The sequence below is a fragment of the Henckelia pumila genome, chromosome 2 (assembly GCF_033568475.1).
Source record: "Henckelia pumila isolate YLH828 chromosome 2, ASM3356847v2, whole genome shotgun sequence".
Lineage (NCBI taxonomy): Eukaryota > Viridiplantae > Streptophyta > Magnoliopsida > Lamiales > Gesneriaceae > Henckelia > Henckelia pumila.
The window spans coordinates 131,820,046-131,842,706 of NC_133121.1; the positions used below are offsets into that span (position 1 = coordinate 131,820,046).

The following is a 22,661-nucleotide window of genomic DNA, read 5'->3' on the forward strand; positions in this document are numbered from 1 at the left end:
ACTCGAATAGACTAGAAAGGAGAGGGAAACACTTGGAATTGGCAATTGAAAATGAAGCCTCGGCCCTCTATTTATAGACAACGATCGGAACTTCCGATCCTCGATCGAAACGTCCGATCCTACCATCGGAGCTTCCAAAGATCCTGATCTGCCACATGTCAAAATATCACTTGTTGACTCCGGATAGAGGTGATCGGAGCTTCCGATCCTGATCGAAGCTTCCGATCCAACCACACGTCATGCCTGACGTAATATTATCGATGCCTCCGATCGCTCATCGGAGCTTCTGATCCTGTTCGGAGCTTCCGATCGTGCCTTCGGATCTTCCGATCTGTCCGATACCCAATTTATTTAATTAGCATTACTCCTTTAATTACTCAATTAGGGTACGGACTACTACATTCTCCCCCACTTAAGATATTTCGTCCTCGAAATCAAATCTTAAGTAACGAATGCAATACAGAAATCAGAAACATTCTTTATTCAAATCAAACGTTTACAGAGTTTGCAACTGAATACAACTTAAAGAATGAAATCAAAACAACTCAGGATGGTCTTAACGCATCTTGTCCTCAAGCTCCCAAGTAGTTTTCTCAGTACCTCGGCGCTGCCACTGAACTAAAACCAAAGGAATGACTTTGTTCCGTAAAACCTTATCCTTATAATCCAGGATACGAATAGGTTTCTCAACATAAGTCAAATCCTTGTTCACCTGAACCTCAGACCGCTGCAGAATATGAGATTTATCCTCCACATACCGTCGCAACAGAGATACGTGGAACACGTCGTGGATACTGGATAGATGAGGTGGCAAAGCTAGTCGATAAGCCAAATCGCCAATGCTCTCCAAGATCTCAAACGGACCGATAAACCTGGGAGACAACTTGCCCTTAAGGCCGAATCTGAGAATCTTGCGGAAAGGTGACACTCTCAGAAACACTTTCTCCCCGACATCGAACTGCAAAGGCCTACGCTTGATATTAGCATAGCTGGTCTGACGATCCTGTGCAGTCTTAATCCGTTTTTTGATCTGATCAACAATGTCTATCGCCTGCTGGATAAACTCCGGTCTCTCAGCCTGTCTCTCCCCCACTTCTTCCCAGAAGAGTGGAGTACGACAACGTCGCCCGTACAACGCCTCAAAAGGTGCCATCCCAATACTAGTATGGTAGCTGTTGTTGTACGCGAACTTGATCAATGGCAAATGATCCTGTCAGGCTGAACCAAAATCCATGACGCACGCTCTAAGCATATCCTCCAAAGTATGGATAGTGCGCTCTGACTGACCATCAGTCTCCGGATGATAGGCAGTACTCAAACTGAGAGTAGTACCCATCGCACGCTGAACACTCCCCCAAAATCTAGAAGTAAACCTGGGGTCCCGATCGCTGACAATGCTCACCGGCACTCCATGAAGTCGAACGATCTTCTGAATGTACATCTGTGCCATGCGATCCACAGAGTACTCTCGGCTATAGACAATGAAATGCGCTGACTTGGTGAGTCGGTCCACCACAACCTAGATAGCATCACAGTTCCTCGGGGATACCGGCAAATGGGTCACAAAGTCCATTGTGATAAACTCCCATTTCCATTCAGGAATAGGCAGACTGTGAAGCAATCCTCCAGGTCATCGGTGCTCTGCCTTGACCTGTTGACATACCAAACATCTCGAAACAAACTGATAAACACTGCGTTTCATTCCTTTCCACCAGAACGAGTACGTAGATCCTTGTACATCTTGTTGCTCCCAGGATGAATACTCAACTTAGTGCGATGTGCCTGAGACAAAATCTCCTCTCGCAACTCTTCATCCTGTGGAATCACAAGCCTACCAGACAAACACAGAAAGCCATCTGACTGATAATGAAATCCAGACGAGCTACCCTCATTAGCTAGACGAGCTAAACGCTGGGTCTTCGAATCAGACATCTGAGCATCTCGGATCCGCGAATACAAAGCTGGCTCAGATAATATCGCAAACATCTGGATACTCTGCATACCTTTCTTATGCTTGAAGGTATAACCTGAAGTACAACAGTCACTGATCGCACTAGACATCGAACAAGTCTGAAGTGCAGATAGTCGCACCTTGCGACTCAAGACATCAGCGGTGAGATTAGCAGCTCCCGGATGGTACTTTATCTCGCAATCATAGTCCTTAAGCAAGTCCATCCAACGTCTCTGCCTCATGTTCAACTCCGCCTGAGTGAACAAATACTTGAGACTCTTATGGTCGGTGAAGATCTCAAATTTCTCGCCATACAGATAATGACGCCAGATCTTCAAAGCAAACACAATGGCTGCCAATTCCAAATCATGGACTGGATAGTTGTCCTCGTGAAGCTTCAGCTGTCTAGAAGCGTATGCGATCACATGCCCATTCTGAGTCAGGACACAACCTAACCCCTGAAGAAAAGCATCCGTGTAAACCACATACTCTCCAGATCCTGACGGTAATGCCAACACCGGCGCAGAAGTCAACCGCCGTCGAAGCTCACAGAAATTCTCCTCACACTCGAAGGACCACTCGAAATCCACACCCTTGCGGGTAAGCTGCGTCAAAGGTCGAGCTAGTTGAGAGAAGTTCAGAATGAAGCGACGATAATACCCTGCTAGACCCAGAAAACTACGGATCTCAGCAACTGTCGTCGGATGCGACCAATTAAGTACCGCTTCAATCTTGCTTGGATCAACAGAAATCCCCTCCCTGGATATGATATGGCCAAGAAAGACCACTCTATCCATCCAGAACTCACACTTGCTCAGCTTGGCATACAACTGCTCATCTCGAAGAGTCTGCAGTACCAACGCAAGTGAGAAACATGCTTTTACGTATTACGCGAATACACCAAGATGTCGTCAATGAAGACCACGACAAACTTATCCAAATACTCCCTGAAGACACGGTTCATCAGATCCATGAATATAGCCGGCGCATTAGTCAAACCAAATGGCATTACTAGAAACTCGTAATGCCCATAGCGAGTACGGAATGCAGTCTTGGCTACGTCCTGATCACGGACTCTCAACTGATGATACCCAGATCTCAAGTCAATCTTGGAGTAAACTGACGTGCCCTGCAGCTGATCAAACAAGTCATCAATACGAGGCAACGGATACTTGTTCTTCATAGTGACTCGATTCAGCTGCCGATAGTCAATGCACAGCCGCATCGACCCATCCTTCTTCTTTACAAAAAGAACAGGAGCTCCCCAAGGAGATACACTAGGACGAATGTACCCCTTGTCCAAAAGATCCTGTAGCTGATTCTTCAACTCACGCATCTCTGACGGAGCCAGACGATACGGTGCTCGAGAAATAGGTGAAGTACCCGGCATCAACTCTATGCCGAACTCGACTTTCCTAGCAGGAGGAAAATCCCAGAATCTCATCAGGAAATACATCTGGAAATTCATCCACAACAGGAATGCTCTCTATCCCAATACTCTCAGCGGACAAATCAACTGCATAGATAAGGTAGCCTTCCCCGCCAGACTCTAGAGCTCGACAGGCTCTCAAAGCTGATACCAAAGGCATCGGAGGTCGCACTCCCTCACCATAGAAAAACCAGCTCTCACTCCCCTCCGGATGAAAGCGTACTAATCTCTGATAGCAGTCCACTGAAGCTCGATAGGTAGTCAACATATCTATTTCCAGAATGCAATCAAAGTCATCCATTGCCAGGACCATGAGATTCGCTAACAGAATGTTCCCTTCGAACTCTAAAGGGCAACCCATCACTAGACGCTTAGCCAAAGCAGATTGGCCCGTCGGAGTAGAAACAGACATCACTACGTCTAGTGCAATGCATGGTAACTTATGTCTCTTAACAAAACGTGCAGAAATGAAGGAATGAGATGCACCAGTGTCAATAAGTACAAGAGCAGGTATACCATAAAGCAGAAATGTACCTGCGATGACTTTCTCATTCTCCTCCACTGCCTGATCATGCCTCAAGGCAAACACCTGGCCAGAAGCTCGTGGCCTCAAATGAGAACTCTCAGTAGGCTGTCCCTGCGACCTCTGCTGAATGGTGGCCTGAGAACCCGATCCTGAACCAGAACCAGAACCGCCTCCCCCAGACAGTGGACAATCCCTCCGGATATGACCATTCTCTCCACAACGGAAACAAGCTCCAGAAGCTCTACGGCCCTTGTCGGATGGATGGTTCTTCCCACAGTGATCACACTTGTCCTTCTTACCGTAACGGACAACACCAGCAGAGCCAGAGGAAGAAGAAGTAGATCCAGACTTTTTGAAAGTTTGGGCACGGGGACCCAAAGAACTAGCAGGCCTCGACTGAGGGAAAGACCTGTTCCGCCGAATGCTGTCCTCCGCCTGGTGACAACGGCTCACCAAACCCTCGTAGGACATGTCGTCGCCAACCGCCACACGGTCATGGATCTCAGGGTTAAGGCCCTGAAGGAACAGATTATACTTCATCTCTGAGCTATCAGCAATCTCGGGGCAATAGGATAGCAGATCAAAGAATCTCTGCTGATACTCATCAATAGACATGGCTCCCTGTCGCAGACTCAGTAGCTCGCCTGCCTTCGACTGACGGAGTGCAGGAGGAAAGTACCGCTTTTGGAAAGCTGTGCGGAACTCGGCCCAGGTGGCCACTCCTCTCGCCGCAATAAAGGGTGCAGAAGTAAACCTCCACCACCTACGGGCTCGCCCATCCAGAATATAGCCAAGGGTCTCCATCTTCTGATCCTCGGTGCAGTGAAAAGTCTGAAAAGTCGAATCCATGTGGTCTAACCAATTCTCCGCATCCTCCGGAGACTCACCTCCAACTAAGGGCTTAGGACCCATAGCTAAGAATCGACGCACAGTGAAACGCTCGTCGTCATGATGACGATGATGCCGTTCTCGACGAGGCTCCCGGTCGGCATCACCCCAACGCCCACCAATACTGCCATGAGAACTCCGGTCGTCACGATCTGCCATCTACAAAAATACCTCACGGTTACCTTATGCAGAGTCTAAATCCCAAGAATTTTATGAATGCTCTGATACCAAAAATGTAGTGACCCTTACCCGGATCACCTACTAACAGAACTTAGGCATGCAATTAACTTAATTAAACAGATATCAGAATAAAACTGAGGAAACCATAAACATTATACAATCCCAAGTAAAGGAATCTGTAATTTATCCAAATAATATACAACCAAATCGAATATCTGTATCAACCTCAAAACAACAGAAATAAAACCTAGACGAAGCTCCGGCTGGTCAACCACTGACTAGCCCCTCCTGGATCCACCCGCCTCGTCTAATCGCAAACCTGCCCCATGGAATAGGGTATACAGAAACACAGAGTACGAGACGTGAGCATAAAATGCTCAGTACGAGAGTATGAGTATACATGCATGCAAAGTGAACTCCCTATAAACTCGAGGTCAAGGATCAGATAACAGAGACAGATCGGGCCCTGGTATGTAGCACGCTGTGTCGTCGCTTCAGGAGGTGGCTCCCATACCATAATACCAGTGGATATGCCAGACCCAAATCGATGGAAGTCCAACCACTAATAGGATAGGGAAAAATCCTACTAACAGACATCTCGAAGGAGATAGCTCAGTATGCAAATGAATGCAGCATAAATCAATGACATATAAACCATGCAGTCACATAATACATGCATACTTAGTCAGGATATCTCGAACAGTACTTCCGTACCTCAAAACAGTGCAAGCTCTACCAACTCTAGGTCCACGCCTATAGTCTGCTCTACACTGCCAAATGATACTACTATCATTAAAGTGCTCTAAAAGCCTTAACTAAGCTATTGCATACTCCTAAATATTTATAGGAAGCAAAAGCTATACCTTCGTCCGTCGTTAGCCCTTTGATGTCGATACCTCCAGAACTTGGGCACAACTCCGCTACGACTACCGAACGCCTCGCCGATCGCTGGGTCAAGCCTAGGAAGGCTAGAACAACTCGAATAGACTAGAAAGGAGAGGGAAACACTCGGAATTGGCAATTGTAAATGAAGCATCGGCCCTATATTTATAGACAACGATCGAAGCTTCCGATCCTCGATCGGAACGTTCGAACCTCAATCGGAACGTCCGATCCTACCATCGGAGCTTCCGAAGATCCTGATCTGCCACGTGTCAAAATATCACTTGTTGACTCCGGATAGGGGTGATCGGAGCTTCTGATCCAACCACACGTCATGCCTGACGTAATATTATCGGTGCCTCCGATCGCTCATCGGAGCTTCCGATCCTGTTCGGAGCTTTCGATCGTGCCTTCGGAGCTTTCAATCCGTCCGATACCCAATTTATTTAATTAGCATTACTCCTTTAATTACTCAATTAGGGTACGGGATACTACAGGCCGAATGGTATGTCCTGCAAACCCATACAGGGATGTTTTTACAGGGTTAACCTCACATCCCCGCAAGTCCATTTGCTCAAATGCATCCTGGAAAATGACATTCACAGAACTCCCCGAATCCACAAACACCCTTCTTATGTCATAGTTAGCCACCTGCGCTCGGATGAGTAAATCATCGTTGTGGGGTAAACACAATCCCTCCAAATCCTCGGGCCCAAATGTAACGACTGGGCAGGGATCTGGTCTTCGGGCCTCGATTCCCAGGACCTCTCTTTTGCTCCAAGATTTCCGAGCCCTATTAGAGTCCCCATCAGTGGATTCTCCCGAAATCATGTTGATCACCCCTTTGGAAGATCCCTCTCGGGGTCCTTTGTCAGGCCCCCGTGACGCTACCTCCCGGGCTTTCAAGGGGTCAGGCCTATTGTCTCGCGAGATGTCAAACCGGGGTACCCAGGGGCGTCCCCTCTGCTTTTTCTCCACATGCATTGTTTCCTCGGGCACAGGCTGTCCTGGTTCCACGCCGAGCCTCCGACACTCGCTAGTGTCGTGTGTGTTAACCCGAAATATCGAACAGTATTTTCCCGGCCTTTTCGGAGGCAACGGCTGGACATTCTCCTCACACAAGTGTATTTCCCGATCCCAGGCTACCCTGTGAGGAGCAAAAGCAGCAAGCCTCCCCGGTTGATCCTGCCTTCTTCTTCCTTGACTACCCTGGTTCCCTCTCTCCTTTTGCTCTTCCCTCCTGTCCTTCTCCCTCTTTTGTCGCTGGGCCTCCTCCATATTGATATATTTCTCGGCTCGAGCCAAAAGGTCCTCGAAGTATCGGGGGGCCCTCTTGACCAGAGACCGGAAGAATTCTCCTTCTCTGAGCCCTTGCGTGAAAGCAGTGATTTTGGTTTCAGGTGCACATGCAGGCACTTCCAAGACCACTTTATTGAACTTTTTAATATAAGCTCTTAGAGACTCCTTGTTTAGCTGCTTTATCTCGAAGAGGCTGAGAGTGGTTTTCTTGTATTGCTTGATGCTGTTGAAGTGTTGCAAAAAGACCTCCCGAAATTCTTTGAAAGTCTTAATGCTTCCTTCCTCCAGATTTTCGAACCATCTCTGGGCGGAGTCCACCAAGGTAGTTAGAAATACCTTGCACTTGATTTGATCCCCATAACAATGCAACATTGCCACATTCTCAAATCCGGTTACATGCTCCTCGGGATCAGCGCTGCCATCATACTCTTTGATTTTGGCGGACTTGAAATAGACTGGTAATGGCTCCCCAATGATTTTCGGAGAGAAGGGACAGCCCAAACTTTTGATCCGCGCGGATTCCCGCGGGTCAGTATTCTCCAGTTTTTGTATTTTTTGCTTCAACATTTCCAGCTCCCCCGCCATGGTGACATTTGCTGATCCCGCATGTGAATTTCCCTCATCCTCCACGTGCATGCCTTTACTCTTCTCTTTCTCGGGCCTCGGTCCTGGCTCTCCTTCCCCTTCTACTTCTTTTTCCTTATCCTTCCTTTGGCCCTCCTTTTCTCCTTGTTGTATCGCCATGATTCTTTGTAGAGCCGCGTCCACCATAGCGTCCACTTGCTCCTGGATTCCGGCCACTACTCGACGAGAGCTTTCAGGATCATCGATGATGGTCATATCTACGCCTTAGACTCAAGTTTCCCACAGACGACGCCAATGATGTGCTTATCACAAAATGACTACTCGGGGATGGGTAAATTCCCGAGCGAAAAAGGTAAGTGAAGATACAAAATATATGAATATCTTATCTGTTTTGAGACGAAGCTCTACCCACCTTCTTTTTTAGAGAGTTCGTCCTTCTTTTCTTGCCTTGCCCCCCAGGATGGGCTTTTATACTCGCCCACCCGGGTCCTCAATGATTACTGGGTATGGCCTTACTGACAACTTTTAGGGTGATAAGATGGTTATCACGTGTGATTTAGACCCCCATAATTTCCGAACAGAGCCCATGCCTTTGGATCGTGTTTAGTAATGATTGGATTTGTGATTTGAACCTGACATACTTTAAATAAACGTGGCCGTTTCCTGGCCCTAAAAATAGAAAGGCCGGGGCCCTACTAGTTTTCCTAATTTCCGAAGGCTTACTTCGGGAGGGCCCCTTACCCGGGTTCCTTTCGATCTCCTGTATCGGTCCGGATGCTAAGACCTCCCAGGTTAAGCCTTTCTTGCAGATCCCAGGTTACTGCCTCCCAGTCCCGGGTTCTTTAATATGTCGTAGTTACACCATCCTCTCGAATCCAATCCACCCGGGGTATCGTCATCCCGGTTATGTGATATCATCACACTTCCTAAAGATAGTCGGGCTAAGACCTACTCCGCTGTCCCGAGAGACTAATACCATCTTTTCGGGTCCAATCCACCCGGGGTATTCCAATCCACCCGGGGTATCGTCATCCCGATTATGTGATATCATCACACTTCCTAAAGATAGTCGGGCTAGGACCTGCTCCGCTGTCCCGAGAGACTAATACCATCTTTCCGGTTCCAATCCACCCGGGGTATCGTCATCCCAGTTTATGTGATATCAATAATCATACAAACTTTTTTTGTTAAATAAAAACATTAATATTTTATTTGTCGTTTATTTATATAAATTCAGTATTTAATCCATTTTAAAAAATAAAATGTAAATTTATTTTATTTTAAATTGAACATGATTATTTTGTAATCATGATACTTGTTTCAATTTCAAATTATACGAAGATTAATAATAGAGTAGATTTTTCTATTTGAAATTCTTAAATTTTTTTAACCAAACGACGTATTTCTAATTAATGGATTAAACCCTCTCACGCTCGTTACACTCACCATTTCATCTCAAAATCTTTCTTACGCGCACTGAATCAGATCTTTACTCTCGCCTTGTTCTGCTTTTAATTTATAGTATGTTTTCGTTTTCCCTGGCTATTCTTTTGATCTTTTGGGACAACTTGTTTCGACTCCAATCTTATAATGGGGAAAATGTTGGGATAAATTACTTGATCCACTGACAGCCCTTATTATTTAATTGACATTAAAAAATTTTGTTTGTTTTTAATTTTTTTTTTTTTTTTTGTGTTGTTCACATCAAAAGAATTTCAATCTCGTGAAGGTTGCCAAGCTCGATCAACTCTACATATGCATGGGATTACATGACTGTCTGCGCACAGGATGATGAAAGTGATGAGTGCCATCGATCTTTTTCGATGTATTTTTTATGTGTTGAAAGAGGACGCAGTGTTCTGTGAGATCAAGGTACCCTTCTAGCGATGATATCCTAGATTTTTATGCATGTTTTATTATAATAATATGTGCAATCTTTGTGATTTGCTTATGTGAATGTTCAAAGTTTTTGTTGTGTGGAGTGCAATCTTTTCACGCCAATTCCAACCAACCTTAATAAATTAAAAATCTCAAGGACAGCTTTTCTTTCACAAAATTTTGAAATTTTGTGAAGGAAAAGCTGAAAAAATGTTGTGAGGGAAAAGCTAGCTGAGAAGTTATTCATTGAAGCTCTCCCAGACACTACCTCAATCTGTCATTAAGATCGATGCTTAGGTTTAGTAGTTTTCAAACTCTCGAGCGTTAGACTATTTTAACTACATGACACCTGCGTGTATTTTTTTCCCCTCAGATTTTGTGTTTCAAAGTCCATAGCCATAAGATATGACATGGGGAGAGGTGATGTTTAAGACAAAGAAGAGCTATGGATTATGGTGAATTCTGGTTTGCTAGTTTGAATGTAGCTCGCCAAATGGAATTTGATACTTGTGTCAATGTGATTTTAAATAAATGCTTGAAGTATTTCCCTGAGTTTCCAGTTGGCGTGTGGTGTGGTGCTGCTACGCTCCTAGATTGAATGAAACCTAGAGTGAAGTATGACCCATGTCAAAACCATAAGACTTATAATTTAAAGTAGATTTTAAATAGGCTGAAGAGGGAGGCAGTTGTGTCATCAAATGTGGTTCCCTTAATTGTTACTTGTTGTTGACTAAGAAGTTTGGAGTTTGATCTTTGGCTGCTTCTTTTTTTTTTTTTTAAGTGTGATGGTGAAATTTCAAACCTGGTCGACAATGTGGATGACTATGCCAAAAAACTGTCAAAGAGATGACAGTCAGCCCTTTGACACATGGTACAAGTATATCCAGAATATCTAGAAATTATGTTTCATCGTGTTCTTGTGTTCATTGCCATTGATCAAGGTTTGTGATTGTGCTACATTTTCTTACTAGCTATTTTTGTCAACCTTGAAAGCAGTAAAAATGATCTTCAGGATGGCTCTGCTTTTGGTTCTGATGGTGTACTGCATGTCTCACCTACTAGTAAGATTTAGTAGTGAATTGTTACAATTCATTATATTTAAATGTTATTTGCTAGTTTCAACCTCGCTGTAAAATCCGAGCATAATGTGATCAACTATGATTGATTTCTTGGATGCTAGATTATCTTGGAAAAATATCACTTCAACTTAGTGTAATTCGAGCATTAGTTTTATTTGTTAAACAAAACTGCATCAATCTTCAATGCACAATACTTCTGTTTCTATCTTCTCCTATGTCCAATAAAAATCCTTACACTAAATCACTTATTTAATATACTAATTATCTTGTAATTATTTGCGTATATGTATGTATATATATGTGTGTGCGTGTTTTCTTTTCATCATTTTTTGGTGATCTTTGATATGGACTTACTATTATCTTCCTTTTTGTTCGCAGAGAAGTTATATGCGCACATTTATGCCCCTTGTATGTATAGATATGTGTATATTTGTTGTGTTTCAATTGTCGGGGAAGATATATGTGTATAGATATGTGTATATTTGTTGTGTTCCATTTTAATTGTATTTCCGGGTGAGGGAGTCATTTTCAGCAATACAAGTTAATTTATAAGCGAAAATATCGAATTCTTTCGTTGAAATGGTTCTATGTATCAACAAATCTATTAGACATGGGGCTGCCTGGCTCTTTCTTGGTTCCAGTAACCTCATTACCTACCATAAAAATCGCTTTAACGGGTCTATGATCAGATAATCTAGATTCACCTCTGGTGTACTGGATTTGCTTCAATCCCTTGCCAAACCAAATTATCCGATCGCACCTATAAAACTTTCGTCTTTGTCAAATTAACTGTTGCAAATTATATGATAAAAGCATGGAGTTATTGGCAACTTACCATGCAGGAGCTCGTCTCTCCGTCGCCTTTAATTTGTGATCGGTTACATAATAGTCATCTGAGTTTTGATTATATTTATAGGTGGGTGCAAACTCGATTTCTTCCTCGTGCCAACCCTCAAAGACATGGCCTTCTGCAAGCTCAGCTTTCAGCTTTATGTTCAGATTGCAAATTGATGTCAGGACAAAGTTCATTTACCGATTTCGATGCAATGTTTTACTTGCATCATCTAAAAAATGTCCTACCATTTCGTTACCTGATCATTTTGTAACAAGGTACTCCATTCTTTACGCTCGACCAACGATCTTGTTGTAGCATCTGGCAGGTATATCCGGTAGTTCAAGTCGCCGAGCCAAACCACGCCACTGTATTTCAGGAGGCCGAATTGATATGAAGCGATGAACAAAGTTAGAGGTCTTTGTAGAAAGATCAAGCAAAACCATAAAAAGAGCAAAGAAGAGACTCTAGTATATAACGTATTAAGCTGGAAATAGAATTCATCATTCATGTATGATCTATTTGATGTTATTGAAGAAGGTACACATACTCATGGTCTAGAATTTTTCTAGGTAGATGCTGAAGTGATTGGGTCGGAAATAAGGTACGTGACAATATGCTTGCTGCATCGATATTTCTCTGTCTCTCGTCGCCTTCTTTGCCTCCTGAAGCTAAATGACTGCACACAAAGCAGAAGCTTGTTTCATGCAAGAAGAATCTGACTGAGACAGAACCCTGTTTGTCAAAATATCGATTCTGTCAATTTATTTTCTTCTCATGTAACTTTATCATAACAAATATATGGAAATCTAAGACATGGTTCTGAAAATAATGATTCATTATGTGTGAAGAATTCATGTTTAATACCTTGTTTCCCAGGTAACCAAAGATACCACAGCCTACACATGAGACACTTGGATGCCTGATGTAACCATGTAGCTCTGTCCTCACCCACACTGTGATGTATATTCCTACCATTTGTTTACTTATCAAGCATCGGAAATCTGGAACGATTGAATTGTTGGAATTGGGTATCTTTATCGGATAAATTCTTTGAGTCTCTCCGATTTCCGGCTCATTAGTTATGCCTTTGGTTGCCATTCTTGTGTTGAGAGCTACTTCTATAAGAGCATCCCATTTGGAGCTGATATTAGTCTTATCTATCCCCAAAACATTTCCAGCTTTGAGTGGAACAATTTCTTGGAACCTGCCAACAGTTAGATGTCTTGCATGTCACAAGATGTGAATCAAACCATTTTCTATCCAAATTTTGCACACACAATACTGCACTCGATCTCTTAAAAGCTGAAGATTACCCCAAAACATATATATCTGCCTTGCAGTTTCGTGTGTCGAGCAACTCTTCAAGTTCCAAATCACCTGGTGGTGTGATACCTCCTGCATTCCAGGAGCTGACAAACAGTCTTTCGAAGGGCGAAAAGACAAAAAGAAAAGAAACATATCACATCAGTCTCAACTGTGCCTTACAAAGATTCTTAGTGAGTAAGTTGGCAAAAGTTAACAGTGATTTAGAAAAAGTTTCCATGAAAAATAAAATAATGAAGTAATTTTCCATATTCATGAAAAATAGAAAGGCCTTTGAATTTCAAGATGATGAGTTACTTTGTAACTCAAGTATTGGGGAAGAAGTTTGTTACAGTTCGCACGTGAATGTTTCTCCGGCAATGGAATAGTTTCTGTGGCCGACGAAAGATTCTTGGTTTGTGCTTTGCATATGTTGTGTTGGTTTAGTCAAATTCTCAGAGTGCACAACAAGATTTTTGCTGCTCATTATCTTTCTCAAGATTTTACATGTCGCCATCCTCGGCTACATGATCTTGCGATCCATGAAAGGCGAGAGCAGGTTCACTTACCCGCTCCTATTCACAAGGTTTTAGAAGCTACTGTGTGGGAGGTTTTTAAAGTTGGATACTGAAAATGATGGATTTATTTAGAGGTAATAAAATAGAGGTATGTTGGTAGGAGCTGACTAAATGATATATATGAAAATCATGGGACACATAAGCTTTGATTTGACATGTTGGACAAGGCAGAAAACAATGAAACCGTGCTTAGTGCGAATGACAATGTTAAATATTTTTTATTTTTTTATTTTTTTATGTTTGATTCAAGTTTTACTATAATTATAAACAATTATCCTTATCTTTTAGTTTATTGTCTTATTTTTCATAATCACACAGTGCCTAAGTTATAGAAAAAACAAATAGATCCTTATGCTTTTAGACTTAGAAGAGTCTGGAATTATTGTCCTCCACTTGGAAATAGGACCACATTTTGTAATTTTTTAAATATTTGAAGAACAAGAAATGACAAAAAAACGTGATGTGTATTTGATTTTCTTTCTAGATTATTATAGGTGCCATGAAATATAAGTAGTTGTTGGGTTAGTTATATCATTTGGCTTCCTTTTTTTTTTTTTTTTTTTTTCTTCCAATGGCAATCTTGTATCACTTTTATTAATATAGATTGTTACTACATACAAAATCAACCGGCATAGAAGAAAATTCCCCGTTCAATCAACAAAAATATGTAGGAGAAGAAATAACAAATTGAACAAAAGAGTGGACGGTTAAACCGTCGAATATGCTTTAAACTAGTCTAGTTGGATCCAGAAAAAGTATCTTAAGGGATTATTAAATTGAGAAACACTTTATATCATGTTAGAATATAATGTATGCAATAACAAACTAGTATACGTTTGGGAATGATGAATATTAAATTCGAGGTAATAATTATACATGATCAGATATTATTCAGAAATCTCACATTATCCATAGTTTGGCTTGAAGATAAAAAGCTCATTCAAATCTCAAGGTCAGGTGGTTAGATGACCCAATTCTATGCAACTGCTTTCGACATATTTTGTTGGGTTTTATTTGGGAATTCTGAAAGAGATGAAGGGGTTCCAGCTACGCATAGAATATAGAATTTTTATCCTTAATATTATTAATTAAGAATTTATATTCATATCAAACACCATACAATTTATCACGCCATACTATACATCGGCACTTAGTTATTAATTTATCAATGTGATTATACATCTTAGGATTATTTTGCCACACATGCACCAAGTAATACCTAGCGTAATAACATCAGACGTGTGTATGAGTGAACTCTATCATCCCCAACGGATTGATTCCTCTATAGTTCGAATAGATATTATCATTACACAAAAACTTCTATTAAACGATTTCAATGGTAAATTTTATGAGACAAATTTTTTCATTGGGCCTATGAAAACGTGCTACTTTTTATGCCAAAATTAGTATTAGTTTTCTTGTAAATATGAGCAAGATTGATCTGTCTCACGGATAAAAATTTATGAGACCGTGTGACAATAGATCGACTCTTATTATTATTATTATTATTATTATTATTATTATTATTATTATTATTATTATTGAGCAAGATGATGATAATGAAGCTTTACTAGACTAAACAATCCGAAAACATAATTAAACCCAAAAATAGAAATATAAAGCGCCCATAATAGAAAAAAAATGTATGGTTTAGTTTTAAAAGATTTTTGGGTCTCAGAAAATGGAAAATGCGGACAATTTACGTGGTGTAAATGATTGTGCAAGTGATAGGAACTGAATCTGGTATTTGATTTGCTGGACGGAAATCAGTGGGAGAAAGAAACCACTAGAATGCTTAATCATGCAAATGATTTAATTAATTAATTATTATTATTATTATCAAACTGCCTATCTAAGCAAACATCGACTTAGGCAGCTTAACAAATTGATTAAATATATAAGCTGATCAACTTCATCTACAATCATCGTCATGAATATTCAATATAAACCATGGTTCGATTGCGTAACGGTGAAAGTCGTAAATTAAATAATTAGAAAATTTTATTGAAGTTTCAAAAAAAAAAAATTATTGAATTTTTTGTAGTAAAATGGGGTAATTCTTAAGTTTAATTCATTGTGAACATGTTTCTTCACCTTTCATTCGAAGTTCTTACACTAACAAACAATTTGATGTCATGGTCCGAATTTTTTACGAGAACCCTAGACGTTCGAGGAAAAAGAAAAGTTTTATCAAATCTTTGGTATGATGGAAAGAAAATCATGAACTTTTTTAATGGTACCTAATGCTTCAATATTTGTACATAAAGATTTTAATAAGAATCATTGAAAATCTATGAAACTTTTCAATACCAACTAACTTTTATGGAGTTTAAAAAAGTCAAGATTGAATACAACTTTACTTTTTAAAACTCCATGAAAATCTATTTTGAATACCACTATACTTTTATGGAGTTTGCAAAAGTCTATATTGAATACCTAAAAACTTTTAAAGTCCATAAAAGTCTTTAAAAATTAAAAGTCTATAACCAATACACATCCCTTACTATCAAATACAACTTATGTAATCTAATATACATGTAGATATACCACTTTGAATCATAAATTTTTTTTACCATTCATTTTCTATTTTATTGTCTCACCATTAATTAATCATATTTTATCTTAATTAATATTTTCAATCAGATATCTATTTTCAATTATATTATATTTGTATTTATGTATTAAATATTAATAATCATATATTTAATTATAAATTTTTCACGAATATCGCACGAACTGTTTTCAGTTTTGTTAAATATACGATCCTGAAGAAAAGTTTATTATTGTAAATTTATTAATTAGCTAGCACACAAATCTACTTGATCAATTGTTCTACATTAATTAATATTTTATCCGAATTCGAATATAATCATATCATCCGAACATATAGTATCTAAGATATTTTATATTCTTATTACTTCTCACAAATCATAATTTATAAGAGGGACGGCAAATGAAATTATTATTATTATTATTATTATTATTATTATTATTATTATATCTATTATATCTATTCTATTTTATTCTATCTTATTAAAGTTTAGGGGTTGGTATGTTGGTATTATCAACTTTTTTTTTAATTAGCCCTTTAGTTTATATTTAATTACAGTAGTGCCATTTTATTTTGTCTATTAATAATTACTTATTTACAAAAAATGTTATTCTCATAATATTTTTTTTTGTCTTTTATGGATATTTGTTTCAAAATTGTTATTTTTTAATTTCACTATTTATTATTTATTCTATCTATTCCATTTTATTAAAATTGAGGGTTTGATATGACCAACCCTTCTTTACTTAGCCCTTTAGTATATATTTAATTACAGTAGTGTCATTTTATTTTGTCTATTAATAACTAATTATTTACAAAAATGTTATTCTCATAATATTTTTTTTGTTCTTTATGGATATTCATTTCAAAATTGTTATTTTTAAATTTCAATATTTATTATTATTATTTATTATTTTCAGTTAAACATTAGATAGTAAAAAGTATGCAATGCGTGCGTCGAGATACTAGCTAGTATATATAAAACATGAGCACTTTAGTGGTCTTTTGCATGCTCACTTTTAGTTTTTTTTTTCCGAAAATAAAAACCACACAAAATTATCAACTTGCAAAAAAATTAAAATTAAAATTAAAATCAAATACTTAAAAAAAAAAAATTATATTTTATACAATCAAATTTCTTTTAATTGTTAGAGAATACACACATAACATATATTTATATATAACATTATATACTTAATGTGTGTGCGCGGTGACCAGTTTACATAAAATGTGATGGGACAAAATCAAGAATATACTCCATGTGTGTGCGTGGGCAAATAAATTGTTTCACTTGCATGTAATTAGCTGGGGGGCAACCACCCATTTTCAAGAGGTAAACTCAGAAACTTTTAGTATAAAAATCGCCTTCATGTAAGAAATTTGTTAAGAAATTACATGTAAACTTTAAAAAAAAAAATCCTTTTACAAATAATTGTTATATTCACGGCTCCTCATTCCATCTTGATTCGAAGATTTTATTATTATATCACAACGATGATGGAAAATGAGAATTCCGAGTATTAGGTAAAATTTTATGCTATAAAAGTTGATTATAATGACAGAAGTTGAAAATAAATTGGATAATTATAATCCAATGGGGGCATTATAGTACCTTTCATGTTGTTTTCGGTTCTTGTTTAATATTAGATGCTAATAAAAATCTTTTCACATATTCATATTGATAGTGGCATGATACCAAAGCACAGAGACCTACAGACAATGACAAACTGCAAAAAGTTACATTTTAAGAAAAAAAATTATACATAAACAACTTTTTAATTTTTTTTTGTGACGTAAAAATACGCACCGGGTAAACCCACATCCACTACTTTTTAATTTTTATTTTATAAGAATCTGCAATTGCTACTTCCCGGGTACACATTTGGTGAACCCATAACACAATAGCATGCAAATTGCAAATCAGTTAAACTGCATTAGGAAAGTCTTATGTGACATGATCATCATGTGCAACAGTTACTAGTATACACACAAAATTTTCGTGAGATGGTTTTACGGATAAATTTTGTGAGAAAAATATCTTATTTCGGTCACTCATGAAAAAAATTTACTTTTTGTTATAAATATGAACAAGATTGACTCATTTCATAGATAAAGATCTATGGCAGCGTCAACAAGAAACCTACTCCCTCAAACACACATATATGAGAGAGAAAAACACAACATCATAAATATATTTTTTAAAAGAAATCTTATAAATTAGAAGATAAGAACTAAAAAACAAAGAAATGAAGTCGTTGGTTTAAGAAAAGATAACCAGTACATATAATCCAACAAAAAAAAAAAGAATATATTCCTTTTCGGAAGTGATTCATCTTCCCCAACTCTTCGGTGCCAGGATTTTGAAGTCAAAGCTAACGTATATGCTACAAAGAAGGTCTTTTTCCCATAAAATATAATTTGTCAATGTCACTGTTTAATTAATTAAGTGGTGAAAAAATGTTGCATATTTTGCGCGACTCTTCTAAACTGTCGTTCTCATTAGTGTGACTCACAATGATGGGTATGAGCTTTCTCTTGATATTTTTTTATACAACCAATAGAATTTCAAAAACTTATAGCTCTCTGTGCATGTATCATATATATATATATATATATATATATATATATAATATTTGAGAACATATATTTTTAAAATTTATTTGAAACATACTCAATTCGAAACAAAAATGTATATCATATAATGTTTAGAATTGTGAAATGATACAATATCATGTCATGTAAACCCACAAATAATAATAATAATAATAATAATAATAATAGTAATAATAATAATAATAAATAATTGATTTTACAAACAAATAGTTTATTTGAATGAGGTGGATCTAGTCATCTAGCTATCAATCAATTCATGTGAAGAGATAAACAAGTTAAAATACCTTTTAAGAGATCAGGTTACATAATAAATTTTCAAATACGGTTTATCCATCTATATTATGTATTTATTTTGCATCAATCAAATCATTAATCATTTATCTTACATCAATCAAATTATTGAATTCAAATTACTATATTACCCTTATAAATAATATTATTCATATTTTATTTATTCTCAAAAGGTTAAAATTGTAATTTATTATTTTTACATAAAATTTAATCAATCAAATCAAATAAACTATAATCTATCAATCAAATCAAATACTATATTAATTATTATTTTTTATTTATTTCATATTACATTATAATACTTATCCATATATTGTTAATCTATCAATGAATCAAAACGGTACCTAAGAGAAGAATTTTATTAGGCAATTCTGATTTAAATTTTTAATATCTCCTCTGGCCCCGTTCCACTTTGGGTTGGGTCTGAGATTTTATTTGTTGGTGTTGGGCTTTAAACCAACAACAAGAAGCTCGCCATAGCCGACTTCATCTTCACTTTCATCAAATGGGATCTTCTCAGTCTCTCGCTTTGTTTTTGTTTTAAATATCTGTTTGTTCTTCAAACCGGCTAGCTAGTGTTTTCGTTTCTTTCAGGTTCCCTCTACCCTATTTCTGCAATTTAAAAAATTTTGTATCCTCTTCTCCTCTTTCAATTGAAATATGTTTATATTATTTAGATTAGGTTCGTGATTGTGCAACATTTTTCTTACTACCCGAAAAATGATATTCGAGATGGTTATACTTCAAATGTTATTTGCTGTGAATTTTTTTTATCGAAGAACCTAATCCCTTTGGTTCTGCATTCTTCAAATATATGTGACACTCTTTGATGCATCAAATCAAATAAAATACACATGAAAAATTTAATTAATTATTTATTTATTATGGATTAAGGGGCACAAGTCTCCGCAGACATATGACAAAAATCGTTAATATACATTAAGATGAAATTAATATTAGAAATAAAATTTATAATTATTTTAAAATAGATGTATACCAAATCAGTCTTTTCCGATTTTATCTAATGTCAGAAGTATACGAAGAACTGAGAGTTAAAGCTTATGTACTGGAAGAAACTATGGTTTTGTTGTATTAAACCATTTTATTTTTTTGTACACTCTATCCTTGTTCTTTTTAAAGCACGGGTGCTTTATGTGATTTCCTGTTATTTAACAGTGCTATTTGGGAGAAGTATTTCTTAAGTCAAATTAATTTCACAATATTCTTATTTAGATTGTGAAATTATGGGACATTGAATGTTTGGTATGTTTTGAATCTAAAATTTTCAGGCGAGAGAAGTGAAGCTTCGTTGGAAGTTCTTGCAGTGAAGGGGAATAAAGTAAACCATGAATGCTCCTGATCGTTACGAGCGCTTTGTTGTTCCTGAAGGCATCTCAAAGTAATCTACTGTCTCCCTCTGAACGAGTCTCAATATATTCACACTGATTTATGTGTTTCCTTGCGGAGTTTTATAACCGTTTCATTTTTCAAATTTTAAATAGGGTTTCATACGAAAGGGACACTAAAATCATCAATGCAGCATCGTTTACCATCGAGCGAGAGGACCACACCATTGGAAACATCCTCCGCATGTAATAGAATTTGCCCTCTTTTCTGTAATTGAATATTTGTTCAGCTTTACTCAAAACCCTAGTTTGAAGGCTCGGGTTTTTCGTGCGAGATACAACTCAGGCAGCTGCACAGGGATGAAAATGTACTTTTTGCCGGCTACAAGTTGCCTCATCCCCTCCAGTACAAAATCATTGTCAGGGTGTGTGCTTATATTGTTTTGGATTTTCTGTTCATTGTTTTTGTGATCGTTGTAGAAAGAAGTGATTTATGAGCGGCATCTGGCAATAATGGTATTTTTGGTTATTACAGTTGGTGTAATTGGTTAAAATGGCTGTCAATGAGTGTTGCCCTGGCCCTGTAAATGGGAGGTTAGGGAGGTATATTAGCAAATTTCCTACTCCTGTTATTGTGAATTGATTTTAGAATACACGTATTCAACTTAATGGTGACTTGTAGATCAGTCCTATAATCCTATTGGATGCAATGTTACAAATTTCAATTCGAGCAGTGCACCACGGTTGTCTTCTTACAGGAAAACGAGTTCTAGTAGTCACTTTCACATCATGGATCAAGTTGGTTTGTGCCTGACTCTTGATTTACATCGTTATCATCTTGGTAAAGTTGATTCTATTTGGTCACCCTTGAGGAAAATAATCGTCAATGTGTTGGTTCTTGTTACATTTGTCACATGGTTTACTAAAATATTTGCCACTACCCCTCCTGTCATTATGGCCTTTATTTTTAAGGCAGATGTTTACCAGCAACATGACTAGGAATTTTCTTTAATTGATGAATTAATTATGATGACGTGTTTTGCAATTTTCATAATTGTTATCAAGGTTGATGTTTCAACTTGCTTTTGCAGTGCAGCATATTGACATTATACATAGCTTCTGAATAGTTCCGCCCTTACAAATTCTAGTTGTATAGTTTTTATTTCTTAGTATTGTCGTTTTTGGGTGAAGGGAAATCTGTTCAGCTTTTGAATACTTTTGTGAAAATTTTGAGAGAAGTAGACATATTCTTATCTGTGCATTTATTTATATCCCCAGCTTCCAGATGTTTCCTATGTAACTTGTTCTCTGGGTTTCAATGTTACTGTAAGTGTGACTTTGTGATACTAATATCTGTAGATCCACACTACCAGCCAATCTTCCCCCATGCAAGCATATAATCAGGCTATCAATGATCTGGATAAGGAGCTTGATCATCTGAAGAATGAATTTGAGGTATTGTTAGATTACATGATGTGTGCATTATATATTTGGGGAGCAGAGCCTGAATTCAGTATGCCTGGAGTCTACTGTTAATATCTGCAACTTAGAAGTCATGCTGGTGATAATTTGAAGGAATATTGGTTGCATTTTATAATCCTAAAATCGATGTATTAATATGGTCCAGGGTATATATTACCAAATTTCTTGAGTATTTGGAATTATTGGTGTGATAGTCTAGAATATAGCAACATCAATATGTGCAAACTATGCTTGTTTACGTGCATAGTCCTCCCGTTGGGGTTCTGTCATTAGCTATAGAAATGGTGGTATTCCCTGGTAGTCTTTACTATCTTGGCACATTACATTAGGAGGAGAAGTATTCTCTCCCTCTGAGTGTTGTATCCTTGAGTTGACCGTTGAGAGAGAAGTTTTGGTGAAGACATGAACATTTCATTCGAATGCATTACATATCACAACTGACTTAGATTTTTTGCCATCTTAACTTTTATAATGCTTAGTTAAGTCGTTTTGAACCGAAGAAAGAATCATCCGTGAATCATGAGGTATCTTAACTTTTTTTGTAGATGGAGTTGGCAAGGCACACCGGAAAGCAGCCAAGGGAGTATTAAGCTGCATGGCAACTGCTATGATTTTTGTGCGTGCCAGTGAAAATCTTCCCCACTGCTGAAGTTGGAAACTAGGACTTGGGTGTACCTTTTCAACTCGTAACCCAAAACTGTATCGACTCTTCTGGACACTAAAAACAAAAGATAAAAGATATTTAAATGATTCTCAATTGGAACAAACACCAATAGCAAGCCAGATTCCTCCATTGTTTATTCAACGTCAAATTACATTATCTTATAAGAGGTAATGATGGTACCTCGGTCCTCGTGTTTGGTGGATCACGATTTTTGGCTCTAACGATAAAAACGCAAAAAAAAAAAAAAATGGAGTCAGTTAGCAAGCAATTTTAAGGGCACATCCAAAAGGATCCTAGGTTGT

At 37.9% G+C, this 22,661-nt stretch overlaps 3 protein-coding genes across 3 annotated transcripts; 1 reads left to right on the forward strand and 2 right to left on the reverse strand.

Annotated features, from left to right (window-relative positions):
• Nucleotides 1-6,324: 6,324 nt before the first annotated feature.
• Nucleotides 6,325-7,995, reverse strand: LOC140878431 (uncharacterized). Its single transcript, XM_073282032.1, has one exon. The coding sequence runs from the start codon at nt 7,993-7,995 to the stop codon at nt 6,325-6,327; it is 1,671 nt and encodes a 556-aa protein (XP_073138133.1).
• Nucleotides 7,996-11,282: 3,287 nt separating this feature from the next.
• LOC140878432 (type IV inositol polyphosphate 5-phosphatase 9-like) lies at nt 11,283-13,351 on the reverse strand. Its single transcript, XM_073282033.1, has 7 exons — nt 13,197-13,351; nt 12,846-12,953; nt 12,397-12,736; nt 12,080-12,264; nt 11,789-11,897; nt 11,533-11,684; nt 11,283-11,457 (listed from the first exon to the last, which is right to left on the reverse strand). Exons 1-7 carry the CDS (start codon nt 13,349-13,351, stop codon nt 11,283-11,285), a joined length of 1,224 nt encoding a protein of 407 aa, XP_073138134.1.
• Nucleotides 13,352-20,127: 6,776 nt separating this feature from the next.
• LOC140884705 (DNA-directed RNA polymerases II, IV and V subunit 11) lies at nt 20,128-22,398 on the forward strand. The gene is made up of 5 exons (XM_073291548.1): nt 20,128-20,266; nt 20,370-20,459; nt 20,560-20,638; nt 21,573-21,668; nt 22,241-22,398. Exons 1-5 carry the CDS (start codon nt 20,214-20,216, stop codon nt 22,283-22,285), a joined length of 363 nt encoding a protein of 120 aa, XP_073147649.1. The 5' UTR covers nt 20,128-20,213; the 3' UTR covers nt 22,286-22,398.
• Nucleotides 22,399-22,661: the final 263 nt, after the last annotated feature.

Excerpts from the sequence above, each read along its gene's own strand:
- LOC140884705 (XM_073291548.1), top strand. The coding sequence starts at position 20,214 with ATGAATGCTCCTGATCGTTACGAGCGCTTTGTTGTTCCTGAAGGCATC. Across the intron at positions 20,460-20,559 it reads ATTGGAAACATCCTCCGCAT|GCAGCTGCACAGGGATGAAA; the intron begins GTAATAGAATTT and ends GATACAACTCAG. Across the intron at positions 20,639-21,572 it reads AGTACAAAATCATTGTCAGG|ATCCACACTACCAGCCAATC; the intron begins GTGTGTGCTTAT and ends TAATATCTGTAG.
- LOC140878432 (XM_073282033.1), bottom strand. The coding sequence starts at position 13,351 with ATGGCGACATGTAAAATCTTGAGAAAGATAATGAGCAGCAAAAATCTT. Across the intron at positions 12,737-12,845 it reads GCAGATATATATGTTTTGGG|GTTCCAAGAAATTGTTCCAC; the intron begins GTAATCTTCAGC and ends AACTGTTGGCAG. Across the intron at positions 11,458-11,532 it reads GAGAGACGAGCTCCTGCATG|GTGCGATCGGATAATTTGGT; the intron begins GTAAGTTGCCAA and ends AAAGTTTTATAG.
- LOC140878431 (XM_073282032.1), bottom strand. The coding sequence starts at position 7,995 with ATGACCATCATCGATGATCCTGAAAGCTCTCGTCGAGTAGTGGCCGGA.